Source organism: Eriocheir sinensis, chromosome 6, assembly GCF_024679095.1.
Source record: "Eriocheir sinensis breed Jianghai 21 chromosome 6, ASM2467909v1, whole genome shotgun sequence".
Lineage (NCBI taxonomy): Eukaryota > Metazoa > Arthropoda > Malacostraca > Decapoda > Varunidae > Eriocheir > Eriocheir sinensis.
The window spans coordinates 1,869,841-1,884,699 of NC_066514.1; the positions used below are offsets into that span (position 1 = coordinate 1,869,841).

At 47.0% G+C, this 14,859-nt stretch overlaps 2 protein-coding genes and 1 long non-coding RNA gene across 3 annotated transcripts in view; 1 reads left to right on the forward strand and 2 right to left on the reverse strand.

Moving 5' to 3' along the window:
• Window positions 1–409: 409 nt before the first annotated feature.
• LOC126987433 (elongation factor 1-beta-like) lies at window positions 410–7,400 on the reverse strand. The gene is made up of 4 exons (XM_050844401.1): window positions 7,231–7,400; window positions 4,995–5,229; window positions 2,045–2,234; window positions 410–694 (listed from the first exon to the last, which is right to left on the reverse strand). Exons 1-4 carry the CDS (start codon window positions 7,311–7,313, stop codon window positions 540–542), a joined length of 663 nt encoding a protein of 220 aa, XP_050700358.1. The 5' UTR covers window positions 7,314–7,400; the 3' UTR covers window positions 410–539.
• LOC126987648 (uncharacterized) lies at window positions 3,958–4,988 on the reverse strand. Its single transcript, XR_007741069.1, has 2 exons — window positions 4,515–4,988; window positions 3,958–4,415 (listed from the first exon to the last, which is right to left on the reverse strand). It is a non-coding gene; the product is annotated as an uncharacterized LOC126987648 (long non-coding RNA).
• Window positions 7,401–10,791: 3,391 nt separating the features above from the next.
• The window catches only part of LOC126987314 (arrestin domain-containing protein 2-like), a 52,100-nt gene continuing 48,032 nt past the window's right edge, over window positions 10,792–14,859 (forward strand). The window contains exon 1 of the mRNA XM_050844234.1: window positions 10,792–11,435. The gene's annotated coding sequence lies outside the window, so the exon portion shown is untranslated. The remainder of the gene's footprint in view (window positions 11,436–14,859) is intronic.

The following is a 14,859-nucleotide window of genomic DNA, read 5'->3' on the forward strand; positions in this document are numbered from 1 at the left end:
TGGTGCTTCTTGTCAATAGTTATGGGATGGTTCATATAGTTATCATAAAAATGGTTAACTATTGGTGCTTCTTGTCAATAGTTATGGGATGGTTCATATAGTTATTGTAAAAATGGTTAACTATTGGTGTTTCTTGGCAATAGTTATGGGATGGTTCATATAGCTATTGTAAAAATGGTTAACTATTGGTGCTTCTTGTCAATAGTTATGGGATGGTTTATATAGTTATCGTAAAAATGGTTAACTATTGGTGCTTCTTGTCAATAGTTATGGGATGGTTCATATAGTTATTGGTTGATCAAAATAACTGCAGAGGGGTTGAGGCTGCCTGTAATATCCTTATGAAACAAAACACTCCCAGATGACTCCAATCAGCTGGACAACAAAGGCATAGAAATAAAACAAGGTGAACTTTTCTTCACTTTAGTAAAAAGGTTTGCATCTTCCTTTAAAACTATGGAAGAGTTTTCTGGCAACAAGTGTTACGGCAACAAGCTGGGGGCGAGGAGGAGGAAGCAGCGGGCATGAAGGGTCGAGCCTCACACCTTGTTGAAGGCCGCCACGTCCACACTCTGTACAAGGTCCTCAAACTCCATGATCTTCTCCGTCAGGTCGTCCACGGAGACCTTGGCGTCCTCCACCGTGCACAGGATGCTCAGTTTCATGATACCGAAGGCGAGGGGGTTGAGTTTGCCTGAAAGAGATGACCACTTGGGATAAAGTCGGGCTCCGGACAGATGCAAAATTGTAGCTACCCCAAAGAGAAGGAGATGATTAAAAATGTGTCGAGAGAGAGAGAGAGAGAGAGAGAGAGAGAGAGAGAGAGAGAGAGAGAGAGAGAGAACTATTTATGTGTCTGGGGGTCATGTGTCTGTGGGGCCTGTGACTGAGAGAGAGAGAACTATTTATGTGTCTGTGGGGTGACATCCTGTGGGGCCTGTGGCTGAGAGAGAGAGAGAGAGAGAGAGAGAGAGAGAGAGAGAGAGAGAGAGAGCAAGCAAGCAAGCATTCAATGGATCAAAACAATGCTAAAAAATACCTTGTGAGTGATGTCTTTTTGGTATATTTTAAATTATTAAAATTATGTACTCTGCCTCACAAGCCTTAGAAGAAGCAAAGGAGGGGATCTCCCTTACTCTTTGCTCCAACCTGAAGGCAAGCCCACTACTGTTATTGCCATTCATATTTCACTGTGCCCTTTGGAGTGTAGTGAGCATATTCAAAGGTTCATTCTTCCTTCCTTCCCAGAGTGAGCGCCTAGTATCTACGCAGACACAGCAGAGATGCAAGATGGCGCCACTATAAACACATCCCTGCGCCAAAACGGGCTGGGCCGACCATCAGGCCCCACTGGGAAGAAGCCTTGGACCGACCATCAGGATCCACCGGGAAGAAGCCTTGGGCCGACCATCAGGATCCACTGGGAAGAAGCCTTGGGCCGACCATCAGGATCCACTGGGAAGAAGCCTTGGGCCGACCATCAGGATCCACTGGGAAGAAGCCTTGGGCCGACCATCAGGATCCACTGGGAATAATCCTTGGGACGAACATCAGGATCCACTGGGAAGAAGCCTTGGGCCGACCATCAGGATCCACCGGGAAGAAGCCTTGGGCCGACCATCAGGATCCACCGGGAAGAAGCCTTGGACCGACCATCAGGATCCACTGGGAAGAAGCCTTGGGCCGACCAACAGGATCCACCGGAAGAAGCCTTGGGCGACCATCAGGATCCACTGGGAAGAAGCTCTTAACCGACCATCAGGATCCACCGGGAAGAAGCCTTGGACCGACCATCAGGATCCACTGGGAAGAAGCCTTGGGCCGACCATCAGGATCCACCGGGAAGAAGCCTTGGGCCGACCATCAGGATCCACCGGGAAGAAGCCTTGGGCCGACCATCAGGATCCACCGGGAAGAAGCCTTGGACCGACCATCAGGATCCACCGGGAAAAAGCTTACCGGCACAATAGGCCACGACGTAAAAAAAATAAATATAAATAAATAATAAAAAAATAAAAAAATAAATAAATAAAAAGGTACTTACTAGCGCCCCAGACCAAGCCGTCCATGGAGATGCTGCGTACCAGGTCCTCCATGCCTTTCATGTCGGTCTCGTCGTCCCAAGGCTTGCAGTCCAGCAGGATCTGGGACCTGGCGATGGGGCCGGGCTTGGCGGCCTTCTTGGCGGCATAGCTGGCCAGACGCTCCTCCCTGACGCGGGCGGCCTCAGCGTCCTGCAAACATGATCTATGTTAACCACTTCAACACGAGGAGACGTACACTGCATCCTTGCATGCCCCGTACCATATCCGAGGCTCGCTTTAGCAAATATGCGAGTTATTTTATCTCTATATTTATGCTTAGGTCTCAAAATGATCAAATGTTTATGTGCACCATTTAATTCTGCATGTTTTCATATATAATACATGATGATTATGTTGAGTTTACGGCTGAAAACTTGTTATATTCAATAGCGACATTAGAAATTTTACGCGCGTGGCAATCTCGGATACGGTGCGGGGCGCTGTTTTGGCCCGGCCGTAGTGAAGGGGTTAAGATGGTATATCAGACAGAGGAAGACCCCAGAGACGAAGATCAGCCAGATGTCTTTCACACTCTTCCAACAAGTGGTTACTGAGCCCTTACTGCCACACATGGTGAACACAGGTCCTCACTTGACTCTTCACAGACTTGACAAACAATTCTGATTCTGATTTACATACAGTCCTTCCTCAAATAGTATGGCTTCGGTTTTATACGGATTGTCATAGATCTTTTGGGATTTTTAAATTTCCTGCTTGTCGTGAAATTTAAAAAACCTAAATCTTCTTAGAAAATCCACATAAAACCAAAACCGTACTATTGGAAACTGTACTATTTGAGGGGCGACTGTATTGGAAACTGTACTATTTGAGGGGCGACTGTATTGGAAACTGTACTATTTGAGGGACTGTATTGGAAACTGTACTATTTGAGGGGCAACTGTATTGGAAACTGTACTATTTGAGGGGCGACTGTATTGGAAACTGTACTATTTGAGGGATGACTGTATTGGAAACTGTACTATTTGAGGGACGACTGTATTGGAAACTGTACTATTTGAGGGGCGACTGTATTGGAAACTGTACTATTTGAGGGACTGTATTGGAAACTGTACTATTTGAGGGGCGACTGTATTGGAAACTACTATTTGAGGGACTGTATTGGAAACTGTACTATTTGAGGGGCAACTGTATTGGAAACTGTACTATTTGAGGGGCGACTGTATTGGAAACTGTACTATTTGAGGGGCGACTGTATTGGAAACTGTACTATTTGAGGGGCGACTGTATTGGAAACTGTACTATTTGAGGGGCGACTGTATTGGAAACTGTACTATTTGAGGGGCGACTGTATTGGAAACTGTACTATTTGAGGGACTGTATTGGAAACTGTACTATTTGAGGGGCGACTGTATTGGAAACTGTACTATTTGAGGGGCGACTGTATTGGAAACTGTACTATTTGAGTGGCGACTGTATTGGAAACTGTACTATTTGATGGGCGACTGTATTGAAACTGTTCTATTTGAGTCGCGACTGAATTGGAAACAGTACTATTTGAGGGGCGACTGTATTGGAAACTGTACTATTTGAGGGGTGACTGTATTGGAAACTATACTATTTGAGGGACTGTATTGGAAACCGTACTATTTGAGGGGCGACTGTATTGGAAACTGTACTATTTGAGGGGCGACTGTATTGGAAACTCTACTATTTGAGGGGCGACTATTGGAAACTGTACTATTTGAGGGGCGACTGTATTGGAAACTGTACTATTTGAGGGGCGACTGTATTGGAAACTGTACTATTTGAGGGACTGTATTGGAAACTGTACTATTTGAGGGACTGTATTGGAAACTGTACTATTTGAGGGACTGTATTGGAAACTGTACTATTTGAGGGACTGTATTGGAAACTGTACTATTTGAGGGGCGACTGTATTGGAAACTGTACTATTTGAGGGGCGACTGTATTGGAAACTGTACTATTTGAGGGGCGACTGTATTGGAAACTGTACTATTTGAGGGGCGACTGTATTGGAAACTGTACTATTTGAGGGACTGTATTGGAAACCGTACTATTTGAGGAACGACCGTATTGCTGTACTGACAAAATGACTTATCTGTTAACAATAAAAAACTATGCAACAGAAAGAGGTCTAATTTCAAGAACCCTTTATATGCAACCACCTCCTACAACATTCTGTGAGAAAAAACAATGCCGAAAGAAGGTAGATTAACTCATGTAACTGAATGGAGTATCATTGTAAGGTAAATACCCTTAACTGTTACCAGGCTACCAGTGAAGGGATATCCAGCACACCAATACCACATGGGAAACACTCCACTATCCACCACAGAGGCAGAGAAAGACCTGGGAGTGTATGTTACCAGGCTACCAGTGAAGGGATATCCAGCACACCAATACCACATGGGAAACACTCCACTATCCACCACAGAGGCAGGGAAAGACCTGGGAGTGTATGTTACCAGGCTACCAGTGAAGGGATATCCAGCACACCAATACCACATGGGAAACACTCCACTATCCACCACAGAGGCAGAGAAAGACCTGGGAGTGTATGTTACCAGGCTACCAGTGAAGGGATATCCAGCACACCAATACCACATGGGAAACACTCCACTATCCACCACAGAGGCAGAGAAAGACCTGGGAGTGTATGTTACCAGGCTACCAGTGAAGGGATATCCAGCACACCAATACCACATGGGAAACACTCCACTATCCACCACAGAGGCAGAGAAAGACCTGGGAGTATACGTTACCAGGCTACCAGTGAAGGGATATCCAGCACACCAATACCACATGGGAAACACTCCACTATCCACCACAGAGGCAGAGAAAGACCTGGGAGTATACGTTACCAGGCTACCAGTGAAGGCCAAATCCGTATCAATCGCAGCGGACGGGTTAAAGACGAGTATCACTTACCTCCTCCTCATCGTCGTCTGAGCCAAACAGGTCCACTTCATCATCATCATCGTCGTTCTGCTCCGGCTTCGGCTCCGACTTGACGGGCGTTGAGGTCGTGGCTCCGGGGAACTTGGCTCGGGCCTCGCCAAAGGAGGAAATGTGTGAGTACCAGCGGCGGGCATGGTTGAACTGTGGCTTGGGTGCCTTCCCGAGACCTTCAAAGATTGCCACGTCGGCCTGGCTTGGAGAGTATCTGTGGGTAAGGTTAACAATTAGGACCTTTTTTATAGTGGTGGAAATGGCTCAAAGGCTAAGGTCGTTTTTTTGTTTTTTTTTACAACAAAGGAGACAGCTCAAGGGCACAAAAAAAAGGAAATAATAATAATAATAATAATAAAAAAAGCCCGCTACTTGCTGCTCCCCGAAAAAAGTATCAAAAGAGGTCAATTTCGGGGTATTGGCAAAGGCTTACGACCCTCACGTCAACTCCTTCCAAGGGCTGAAAAGGAGATCAGTCGGGTTCTAATTTCGGGGTATTGGCAAAGGCTTACGACCCTCACGTCAACTCCTTCCAAAGGCTGAATAGATCAGTCGGGTTCTAATGAGTGTTTTCTTAAGGTTCAAGGCACAGAGGAAGGGTCAAAATACCACTACCTTTTGACAGTCTGGCACAAATACTTTGCTTTCTAAACTAACCTCCTACAGATTCTATCCCTCTCTCTGTACATTTATCTCTTTCGGCGATATCTTTTTAGTCTTTTTTAGGAGCAGCGAGTAGCGGGCTTTTTTTTATTATTGTTTCCTTGTCTTTTGTGTTGAGGAAAAAAAAAAAAAAAAAAATGTTATGTTTCCAGCTGATCAATCTCTGCTGGTAGATGGCCACTGTTCTTCCCCTAAACCTATCAACTACGGAACAGTCGTGTTCTGTCGGGCTACATTCTATTGTTCATTAATGATTTTTCCAAGAACCTGTTATCCACTTCTGTGCTGATAACCACCAATACAAATTACTCAAAACTTTTAACAATGTCCCACACAACAGGAATTATAGAACTCATGGTTGGAAGCTATAAAATGCTAACCTCCGACCTTGCTATTATTTCTGAATGGGGCAGATGGAAGTTGGTGTCCTTCAATGCCTTAAAAACTCAGTTCCTCCACCTGTCAACTCACACAACCTTCCAGACACCTACTGCCTCTTTGATAACACACAAATGTCTCCTAAACTAATCATTCTCAGCCTATCCTTAACTCAAAATTTCTTCATCTCATCTCTTGCAAAATCACCATCCTCGAGGTCAGGCATTCCAGGTCATCTCCCCCTTCCCCCCGCCATCAAACTAAGCCAAATGAGGTGACCAGTAGCAGAAGGGGAAGTTGACCACCTTATGGAAAACAGGATATCAACACAATCTTCCTCAGTATAAACAACTTCAAGTGAATGCGACATTTCCTCTCTTGAAAACAAAATTTAGTTGCCTCACTTTGACAGCTGGTACTGAATATGTGAAATGGCATAGCTTAAATATTTATGTAAAAATGATTTACGAAAACTAAGAGAATTATATTGGTATATGACTGGGTACGAGAAAATAGGAAGAAAGTAGATATGTAAAAAATATAGTGCGTGGTATCTTGAAGTGTTTGTCTACGTGCGAATAATTTTTGAGATGTGGAAAAAAAATAGTTACCCTTATTTTGTGCGTGTGGTTTAAAAACAAAAGAATAGAAATCCCTATATTATGCTATCATCATTATTACTACCAGTGCCATCAATGTCGGGTAAACAAATGCATTCATGGTTTCTATACGTTATCGGTGAACTGCCCCGGGGGTGTGAGGGGGCTCCGTGGTGCAGTGGTTAGCTGGGGGGAAATGACCTCAGGGAGCATTTGAGAAAGTGATGTTTACCGTTGATACCATTGATGAGGTTTCAGGCCCAGCGCTCCACAGGGCCACTAACATCATAACAGTAATATTAGCAGCTAAACTTGTCCTCAATCCTCATATTTGTTAAGTCGTAGGATTTAGAGAATAAGTGAGTCTTCTGTGAGGGGGGCTCCGTGGTGCAGTGGTTAGCTGGCGGGAAAGGACCTGCGGGAACCATTGAGAAAGTGACGTTTACCATTGATACCACTGATACCGTTGATGTGGTTTCAGGCCGACAACTCCACACCACTCCACTCCACTCAACTCCGGAGCTGTCAGCGTGGCGCCACAACACACGTGGGGGCCGCCGCGCCATAATACTTACCCTTCCACGTAGCTCCTGTCACCCAGATACTCGTCCAGGGCCTGCACGCCGGAGTCCATGCTCAGGTTGCCGAATTTGGTCATGGTGGCGTCGAGGGGGAAGGAAAAATACAGGAGCTGCCGGACGCACTCTGCCACCCCGGGGACCTGATGGGGAAAGGACGGCCGAGCGTTCGCATCCCCTGACCCCGGCCTCGGCTCAGGGGGGGACACGTGGAACCAGGTGAGTAACCGAAACACGGAAATTTTAATCATTATAAGGTAGTTAAATAAATACTCCGTGGATTTTTATAGTGTAACATGTGTTAGTTATATTGTAGAGGTGATGAAATGGTAAGTGTGAAGCCCAAGCCCGAGCCGCCGCCGTCCAGAGTCACCTGCTGGGGAAAGGACGGCCGAGCGTTCGCATCCCTTAATCTTGGTCTCGGCTCAGAAAGTGTACACGTGAAACACCAAAACACGGATACTTTGCTCATTATAAAGTACCCACATAAATACTCTGTGCATTTCTATGGTGTACTATATGTGTCATTAATATTGTAGAGGTGATAAAATGCCAAGTGTGAATCCCAAGCCCGAGCCGCCGCCGTCCAGTGTTACCTGTTTGGGCAAGGACGGCCGCTTGTCCCGACCCGTTGACCTCGTTTGTGGCCGCCGCCTTTTTGTACGCCCGCCAGCCACATACATACTTTACCACACATATAGATAAGATTACTAAACAATATCTGCATTTTAAGAACATCACATACATCGATTTTGTATTTTAATGTCAGTATAATACAAAATAACAGTCCCAAGCCAGAGTCAGTCACATCCGGACATACCTGCTTGGCACAGAACACAGCTCTCTAAATAACACTTACCCAGACATAATAACGCCCACACATGTACAGCAATAAGGAAAATATTAAAAATTGTGTATATTTCAAACTTATTACGTGTGATTTTTCTTCGTTTGATGTGAATGGCCTGCGAGTGTTAGTCCCAAGCCAGAGCCAAGGATGCCGGCGGCCTCTGGGTTTGGCACGGCACCATGGAGGTTAAATATACCATTAAACACGTTGGGGTACGGCTGTTAGTATCATATATTTGTTTAGATGCTCAGCCTTATATCTACCGTTAACTCATATATTGGGGCTTCTATATAAATTTACACATAGAATGAAAAGTTGTATCATCTCATATCGTCATCCATTTTTAGTCCACGGCTGCTTAGATTCATATATTTGCTTCGATGTTAAGCTTTATACTATTTGCTGTTAACTCATATAATGGCGCTTCTATATAAATTTACGCAAAGAGTGAACAGTTGTATCATCTCATATCGTCATCCATTTTTAGTCCACGGCTGCTTAGAATCATATAATTGTTTCGATGTTAAGCTTTATATCTGCTGTTAACTCATATATTGGCGCGTCTATATAAATTTACACATAGAATGAATAATTGTATCATCTCATAGTCATCCATTTTTAGTCCACGGCTGCTTAGATTCATATATATGTTTAGATGTTAAGCTCCATACTATCTGCTGTTAACTCATATATTGGCGCGTCTATATAAATTTACACATAGAATGAAAAGTTGTATCATCTCATAGTCATCCATTTTTAGTCCACGGCTGCTTAGGATCATATATTTGCTTCGATGTTAAGCTTCATATCTGCCGTTAACTCATATATTGGCGCGTCTATATAAATTTACACATAGAATGAAAAGTTGTATCATCTCATAGTCATCCATTTTTAGTCCACGGCTGCTTAGAATCATATATATGTTTAGATGTTAAGCTTCATACTATCTGCCGTTAACTCATATAATGGCGCGTCTATATAAATTTACACATAGAATGAAAAGTTGTATCATCTCATATCGTCATCCATTTTTAGTCCACGTCTGCTTAGTGGGCGCAACATCTGTGGTCATATGCCGGAGAGAGACAGAAGGGGAAGGAATTATAGGAGAAGGGAACAGTTGGAAAGTTTGGTTTAGTGGGCGCAACATCTGTGGTCATATGCCGGAGAGAGACAGTAGGGGAAGGAATTATAGGAGAAGGGAACAGTTGGAAAGTTTGGTTTAGTGGGCGCAACATCTGTGGTCATATGCCGGAGAGAGACAGAAGGGGAAGGAATTATAGGAGAAGGGAACAGTTGGAAAGTTTGGTTTAGTCGGCGCAACATCTGTGGTCATATGCTGGAGAGAGACAGAAGGGGAAGGAATTATAGGAGAAGGGAACAGTTGGAAAGTTTGGTTTAGTGGGCGCAACATCTGTGGTCATATGCCGGAGAGAGACAGAAGGGGAAGGAATTATAGGAGAAGGGAACAGTTGGAAAGTTTGGTTTAGTCGGCGCAACATCTGTGGTCATATGCCGGAGAGAGACAGGAGGGGAAGGAATTATAGGAGAAGGGAACAGTTGGAAAGTTTGGTTTAGTGGGCGCAACATCTGTGGTCATATGCCGGAGAGAGACAGAAGGGGAAGGAATTATAGGAGAAGGGAACAGTTGGAAAGTTTCGTTTAGTCGGCGCAACATCTGTGGTCATATGCCGGAGAGAGACAGGAGGGGAAGGAATTATAGGAGAAGGGAACAGTTGGAAAGTTTGGTTTAGTGGGCGCAACATCTGTGGTCATATGCCGGAGAGAGACAGAAGGGGAAGGAATTATAGGAGAAGGGAACAGTTGGAAAGTTTCGTTTAGTCGGCGCAACATCTGTGGTCATATGCCGGAGAGAGACAGAAGGGGAAGGAATTATAGGAGAAGGGAACAGACCCCAGGAGACGGGACACAACCCCCGATTAATACCTGGTACCCATTCACTGCTGGGTGGACAGGGGCGTAGGGTATCGGAAAAGCCTCCCAAATGTTTCCACTCCGCCCGGGAATCGAAACCGGGCTCTCTCGATTGTGAGCCGAGTGTGCTAACCACTGCACCACGGAGCCCCCGCGAGGTGATGAGTGTGTGGCAAGGTGCGGGGCTTGGCTAACCCCGCACCCGCCACTACCCATCGAACAGTTTGACGTGGGAATTCTATAGAGGCGATAACAGGCATTGCTAACGATCGAAACGGGCATAACGACTGTGGAAACGGCCCTTAGTTACTGTACGACTATTAAAACATCTGTGGGTAGGGAGCAACGGATGGAGGGTGTTGGTTTTGTGATTTTAACCAATATTAGTAAATTTTCGAAACTTTGGTACATTTGTTTATAAAGTCTCTCGTAGGAGGAGAAGCTGACATATACAGAAATAGAGACAGGAGGCAAATTATCGTACACATCGCGTTTCATTTTCCTCGTTGCTGACCGATATATCTATAACAACAAAGAACGAAAAAAAAAACATCAGTATTCATCAATTTTAACGCTGACTTTGATATTCGTGCGTTATTTGAGTAGGTACGAGAGTTTGAGGCAGAAAAATAAGATACGATGTGGGTAATACGATAATTTGGCAAGTATAGTTCATGCCCAACACACACACACACACACACACACAAGGACGAGGTTATCGGGAAGGTAAATGGAGAGGCTTGGCGACTAGGTGGGGGAGAGCCGCGCCGCCCTCCCCCAGTATGCATCAGACCGCCGTGGAGTGAAGGCTGGCGTGCGCTCCCCCTAGACTTACTGCTCTCGGGGCTCAGTTCTGGCTATCAGTGGGTCGTGAAAACCAAGACCACACGACACAGGAGCCTTGCAGCGTGGTACCAGTGACCCGTCTAGCCAGCGGGGGACACGATGGATATACGGGAGTGGCTACGCTCGGGGCCCGGAGGAGTACAGGCGGAGTGGTTGGTGGCCCGGCTGGTTGAGGCGGCCACGGCGGTGTGACCATGGCCAACCTTTGCGTTCAGGCCCAGGTTCAGGTTCCCGCTGCTACGACCCTCTGACGACCAGTTCACGCCGCAGCATCCTCGTCCCGCGAAGCCTTCAGCTCAGGAGGCAGCTCACGACTTGAGGGTCAGGCAGTCGGGGCTCACACGCTGGACACACGGGTCGAGGGTGTGCAGGGGTGCGTCGGGGCTGTTTTCCAAGGCGTGTTTTTGTGAGCATTTGTGAAGGTTCGGCGCAAGAGTGGATGCTTGCTAAAGATGTGAGGTTCGGAGTGCCCCGGGGAGCCGTCAGGGAGGGGAGTGACCTTCTGGCTGACATTTACAGCATCGGAGCTCGACCCGCATCTCCGCCGCCCAGGACGAGGCCCACCCCTGAGGTGAGTACGTGTGTTTGTGTGTGTGTGTGTGCGGGGGCTTCGTGGTGCAGTGGTTAGCACACTCCGCCCACAATCGAGAGAGCCTGGGTTCGATTCCCTGGCGGAGTGGAAAATTTGGGCGGCTTTTCCGATACCCTACGCCCCTGTCCACCCAGCAGTGTACCAGGTATTAATCGGGGGTTGTGTCCCGTCTCCTGGGGTCTGTTCCCTTCTCCTATAATTCCTTCCCCTTCTGTCTCTCTCCGGCATATGACCACAGATGTTGCGCCGACTAAACGAAACTTTCCAACTTTTTTTTTTCGTGTGTGTGTGTGTGTGTGTTTCAGAGGCGCAGCACCAGGACGGCCGTAGTGCCATGGTGAGGTGCCACGGGCCAGAGTGTCCCAAGAGCCCACGAGCCCATGAAGGTGCTAGCTGAGGTCACATATCGTTGGTTCGTCAATGCAGAAAAGTCTTTGGTCTGCTGGACGAAATACGGTTGACCTGAGCCTCACTCCGACGTGTGGCTTTGTGACAGGCCTGAACCATCCCTTACTGACTCTCACGGGCGGGCGAACAGCTGAAGGGGGGAGGGGGGGGAGGGGAGGAGAGGAGGAAAGGGGGCGTGTTCCCGGGACCTGGCGCTGGGGAGGGAGTGGGGGCGGGTCTATCGGTCATATTTTTAAACATTTCTGCGCCCAAGAACACGTAGTTTACTAGTCTTTCGTGGGGGTTGTGAGCATTTCCAGGGGTACTTTTATGACCCTGGTGGTAGTCTGAGCCTTCTTCTGTACCGTGAACCTAAAAGAACACTCATTAGAACCAAGAACACGTAATTTACTAGTCTTTCGTGGGAGTTTAGGGCATTTCCAGGGGTACTTTTATGACCCTGGTGGTAGTCTGAGCCTTCTTCTGTACCGTGAACCTAAAAGAACACTCATTAGAACCAAGAACACGTAATTTACTAGTCTTTCGTGGGAGTTTAGGGCATTTCCAGGGGTACTTTTATGACCCTGGTGGTAGTCTGAGCCTTCTTCTGTACCGTGAACCTAAAAGAACACTCATTAGAACTCGACTAACCTCCTTTTCGGCCTTTGGAAATGGTGTGTATGAGGGGCGGGAGAATTTAACGATACCAACCTATGTTTCTGGGGGTCACTGGGATCGCCTCACCGCCAGCGTGCGTGGCCGGCAAGGAATCATCAGGGTTGACGCGTGGCTGCCTCGGGGCCGCCCAAGAGCAGATCGCTATCTTAATGAGTGTGTCGCGGGGGAGGGAGGAGTGGTTCCGCCCGCCACCATTGTGATAACACGACTAATTGCCTGGTGTCGCCGCGGCCTCCTTTGTACCTCGCCGCGGAAGGTGAGAGAAGGCCGCAGTGATATGTCGCCAGGAGGGGGGCTTCGTGGTGCAGTGGTTAGCACACTCGGCTCACAATAGAGAGACCCCGAGTAAGATTCCCGGGCGGAGTTGAAAAATTTGGGCGGCTTTTCCGATACCCTGCGTAGCCCCTGTCCACCCAGCAGTGTACCAGGTGTTAATAGGGGGTTGTGTCCCGTCTCCTGGGGTCTGTTCCCTTCTCCTATAATTCCTTCCCCTTCTGTCTCTCTCCGGCATATGACCACAGATGTTGCGCCGACTAAACGAATCATTCCATTCATTCAAATTCAGAGTGCAGCAGGCTTATAAAACTACCACTAGGCTCATAGAACTAGCCATGGAAACCCCCTAAACAACCTCTAGGAAAGCCTTACCAAATTTGGGTGTGTGGGCTTCGAAATGTTGGTCTCTGGGTCATTGCGATAACTCCCCCCGAGACAGAGAGTGAGAGGCGTCAGGGAGTTGGACAGCACCGGGACGAGACTGCCAGGAACACACACACACACACACACACACACACACACACACACACACACACACACACACACACACACACACACACACACACACACACACACACAATAGATTAAGCTTTCGTAGAGGTTGTTGTGAGTTTTCCATGGGTAGTTTCAGGAGCCTGGTGATATCTATCGATCTCTCTGTCTGTCTGTCTGTCTGTCTGTCTGTCTGTCTGTCTGTCTGTCTGTCTATCTATCTATCTATCTATCTATCTGTTTGTCTGTCTTGCCGGGGGCCGCGTGGTGAGAGCAACCTTCCTTCAGCGGGGATCATGTTTCTTAATGGTCCCTCCAAGCGAGAAAAATGAGAAAAAATCACCCCTCACACAAACCATTTCATAATATATATCAAAGCATTTGTGATCAGTTTATGTATCATCTATTTTTTGGGGTTTATATCATGGCACAAATTTGGCCCGTCGCTGCTACACGGTAAAGCCACAAATTTGGCCCGTCGCTGCTACACGGTAAAGCCACAAATTTGGCCCGTCACTGCTACACGGTAAAGCCACAAATTTGGCCCGTCGCTGCTACACGGTAAAGCCACAAATTTGGCCCGTCGCTGCTACACGGTAAAGCCACAAATTTGGCCCGTCGCTGCTACACGGTTAATACCTCTTCCTCGCTCCACTCTTTTCCCTTCCCGTGTCCACAAAAGAATCTCGCCCTGAAACACAAGTCCGGCCCACGGCGAGGTTTGTTTTCCCAGCAGCTCGCCTTACAAATGGTCCAGGGCGAGCGGCGAGCCGTTTCCCGCTCCGTCAATCCTTTAATTAGACGGCGGCTCGGGTGGCTGCTGCTGATGGAAGCGTTAATGTTTGCCTCCGCGCCGCCTGGAAACGTGTGACCTCGCCGCTGACGTCTTGTAATGGACAACTTTCAACATTTCAACGTCTCGGCGCCTCAGTTCCCCTTTCAAAAGCCTCTCGTAAAAGTTGCTGGGGTTTCCATGGAGTGTTTTAGGGCATCCGAAATACGTAAGGAGTCTGCAATAGGCCGGTTGGTAAGGCTAGGTTAGGTTGGGTTAGGTTTGGTTAGGTTAGGTTTGATTAGCTTTGCCAGACTATCGTACTTAAGTTAGGTTAGGCTTGGTTAGGTTAGATTAGGTTAGGTTAGGTTAGGTAAGGCTAGGTTAGGTAAGGCTAGGTTAGGTAAGGCTAGGTTAGGTTAGGTTAGGTTAGATCAGCTTTGCCAGACTATCGTACTTAAGTTAGGTTAGGTTCGGTTAGGCTTGGTTAAGTTAGGTTAGGTTAGGTTAGGTAAGGCTAGGTTAGGTTAGGTTAGGTTAGATTAGCTTTGCCAGACTATCGTACTTAAGTTAGGTTAGGTTCGGTAAGGCTAGGTTAGGTAAGGCTAGGTTAGGTAAGGCTAGGTTAGGTTAGGTTAGGTTAGATCAGCTTTGCCAGACTATCATACTTAAGTTAGGTTAGGTTCGGTAAGGCTAGGTTAGGTAAGGCTAGGTTAGGTAAGGCTAGGTTAGGTAAGGCTAGGTTAGGTTAGGTTAGGTTAGGTTAGGTTAGGTTAGATCAGCTTTGCCAGACTATCG

Coding starts and splice junctions, on each gene's coding strand:
- LOC126987433 (XM_050844401.1), bottom strand. CDS start 7,313: ATGACCAAATTCGGCAACCTGAGCATGGACTCCGGCGTGCAGGCCCTG. Junction 5,230..7,230: donor GACAGGAGCTACGTGGAAGG/GTAAGTATTATG, acceptor CCTTACCCACAG/ATACTCTCCAAGCCAGGCCG. Junction 2,235..4,994: donor CAGACGACGATGAGGAGGAG/GTAAGTGATACT, acceptor TCATGTTTGCAG/GACGCTGAGGCCGCCCGCGT.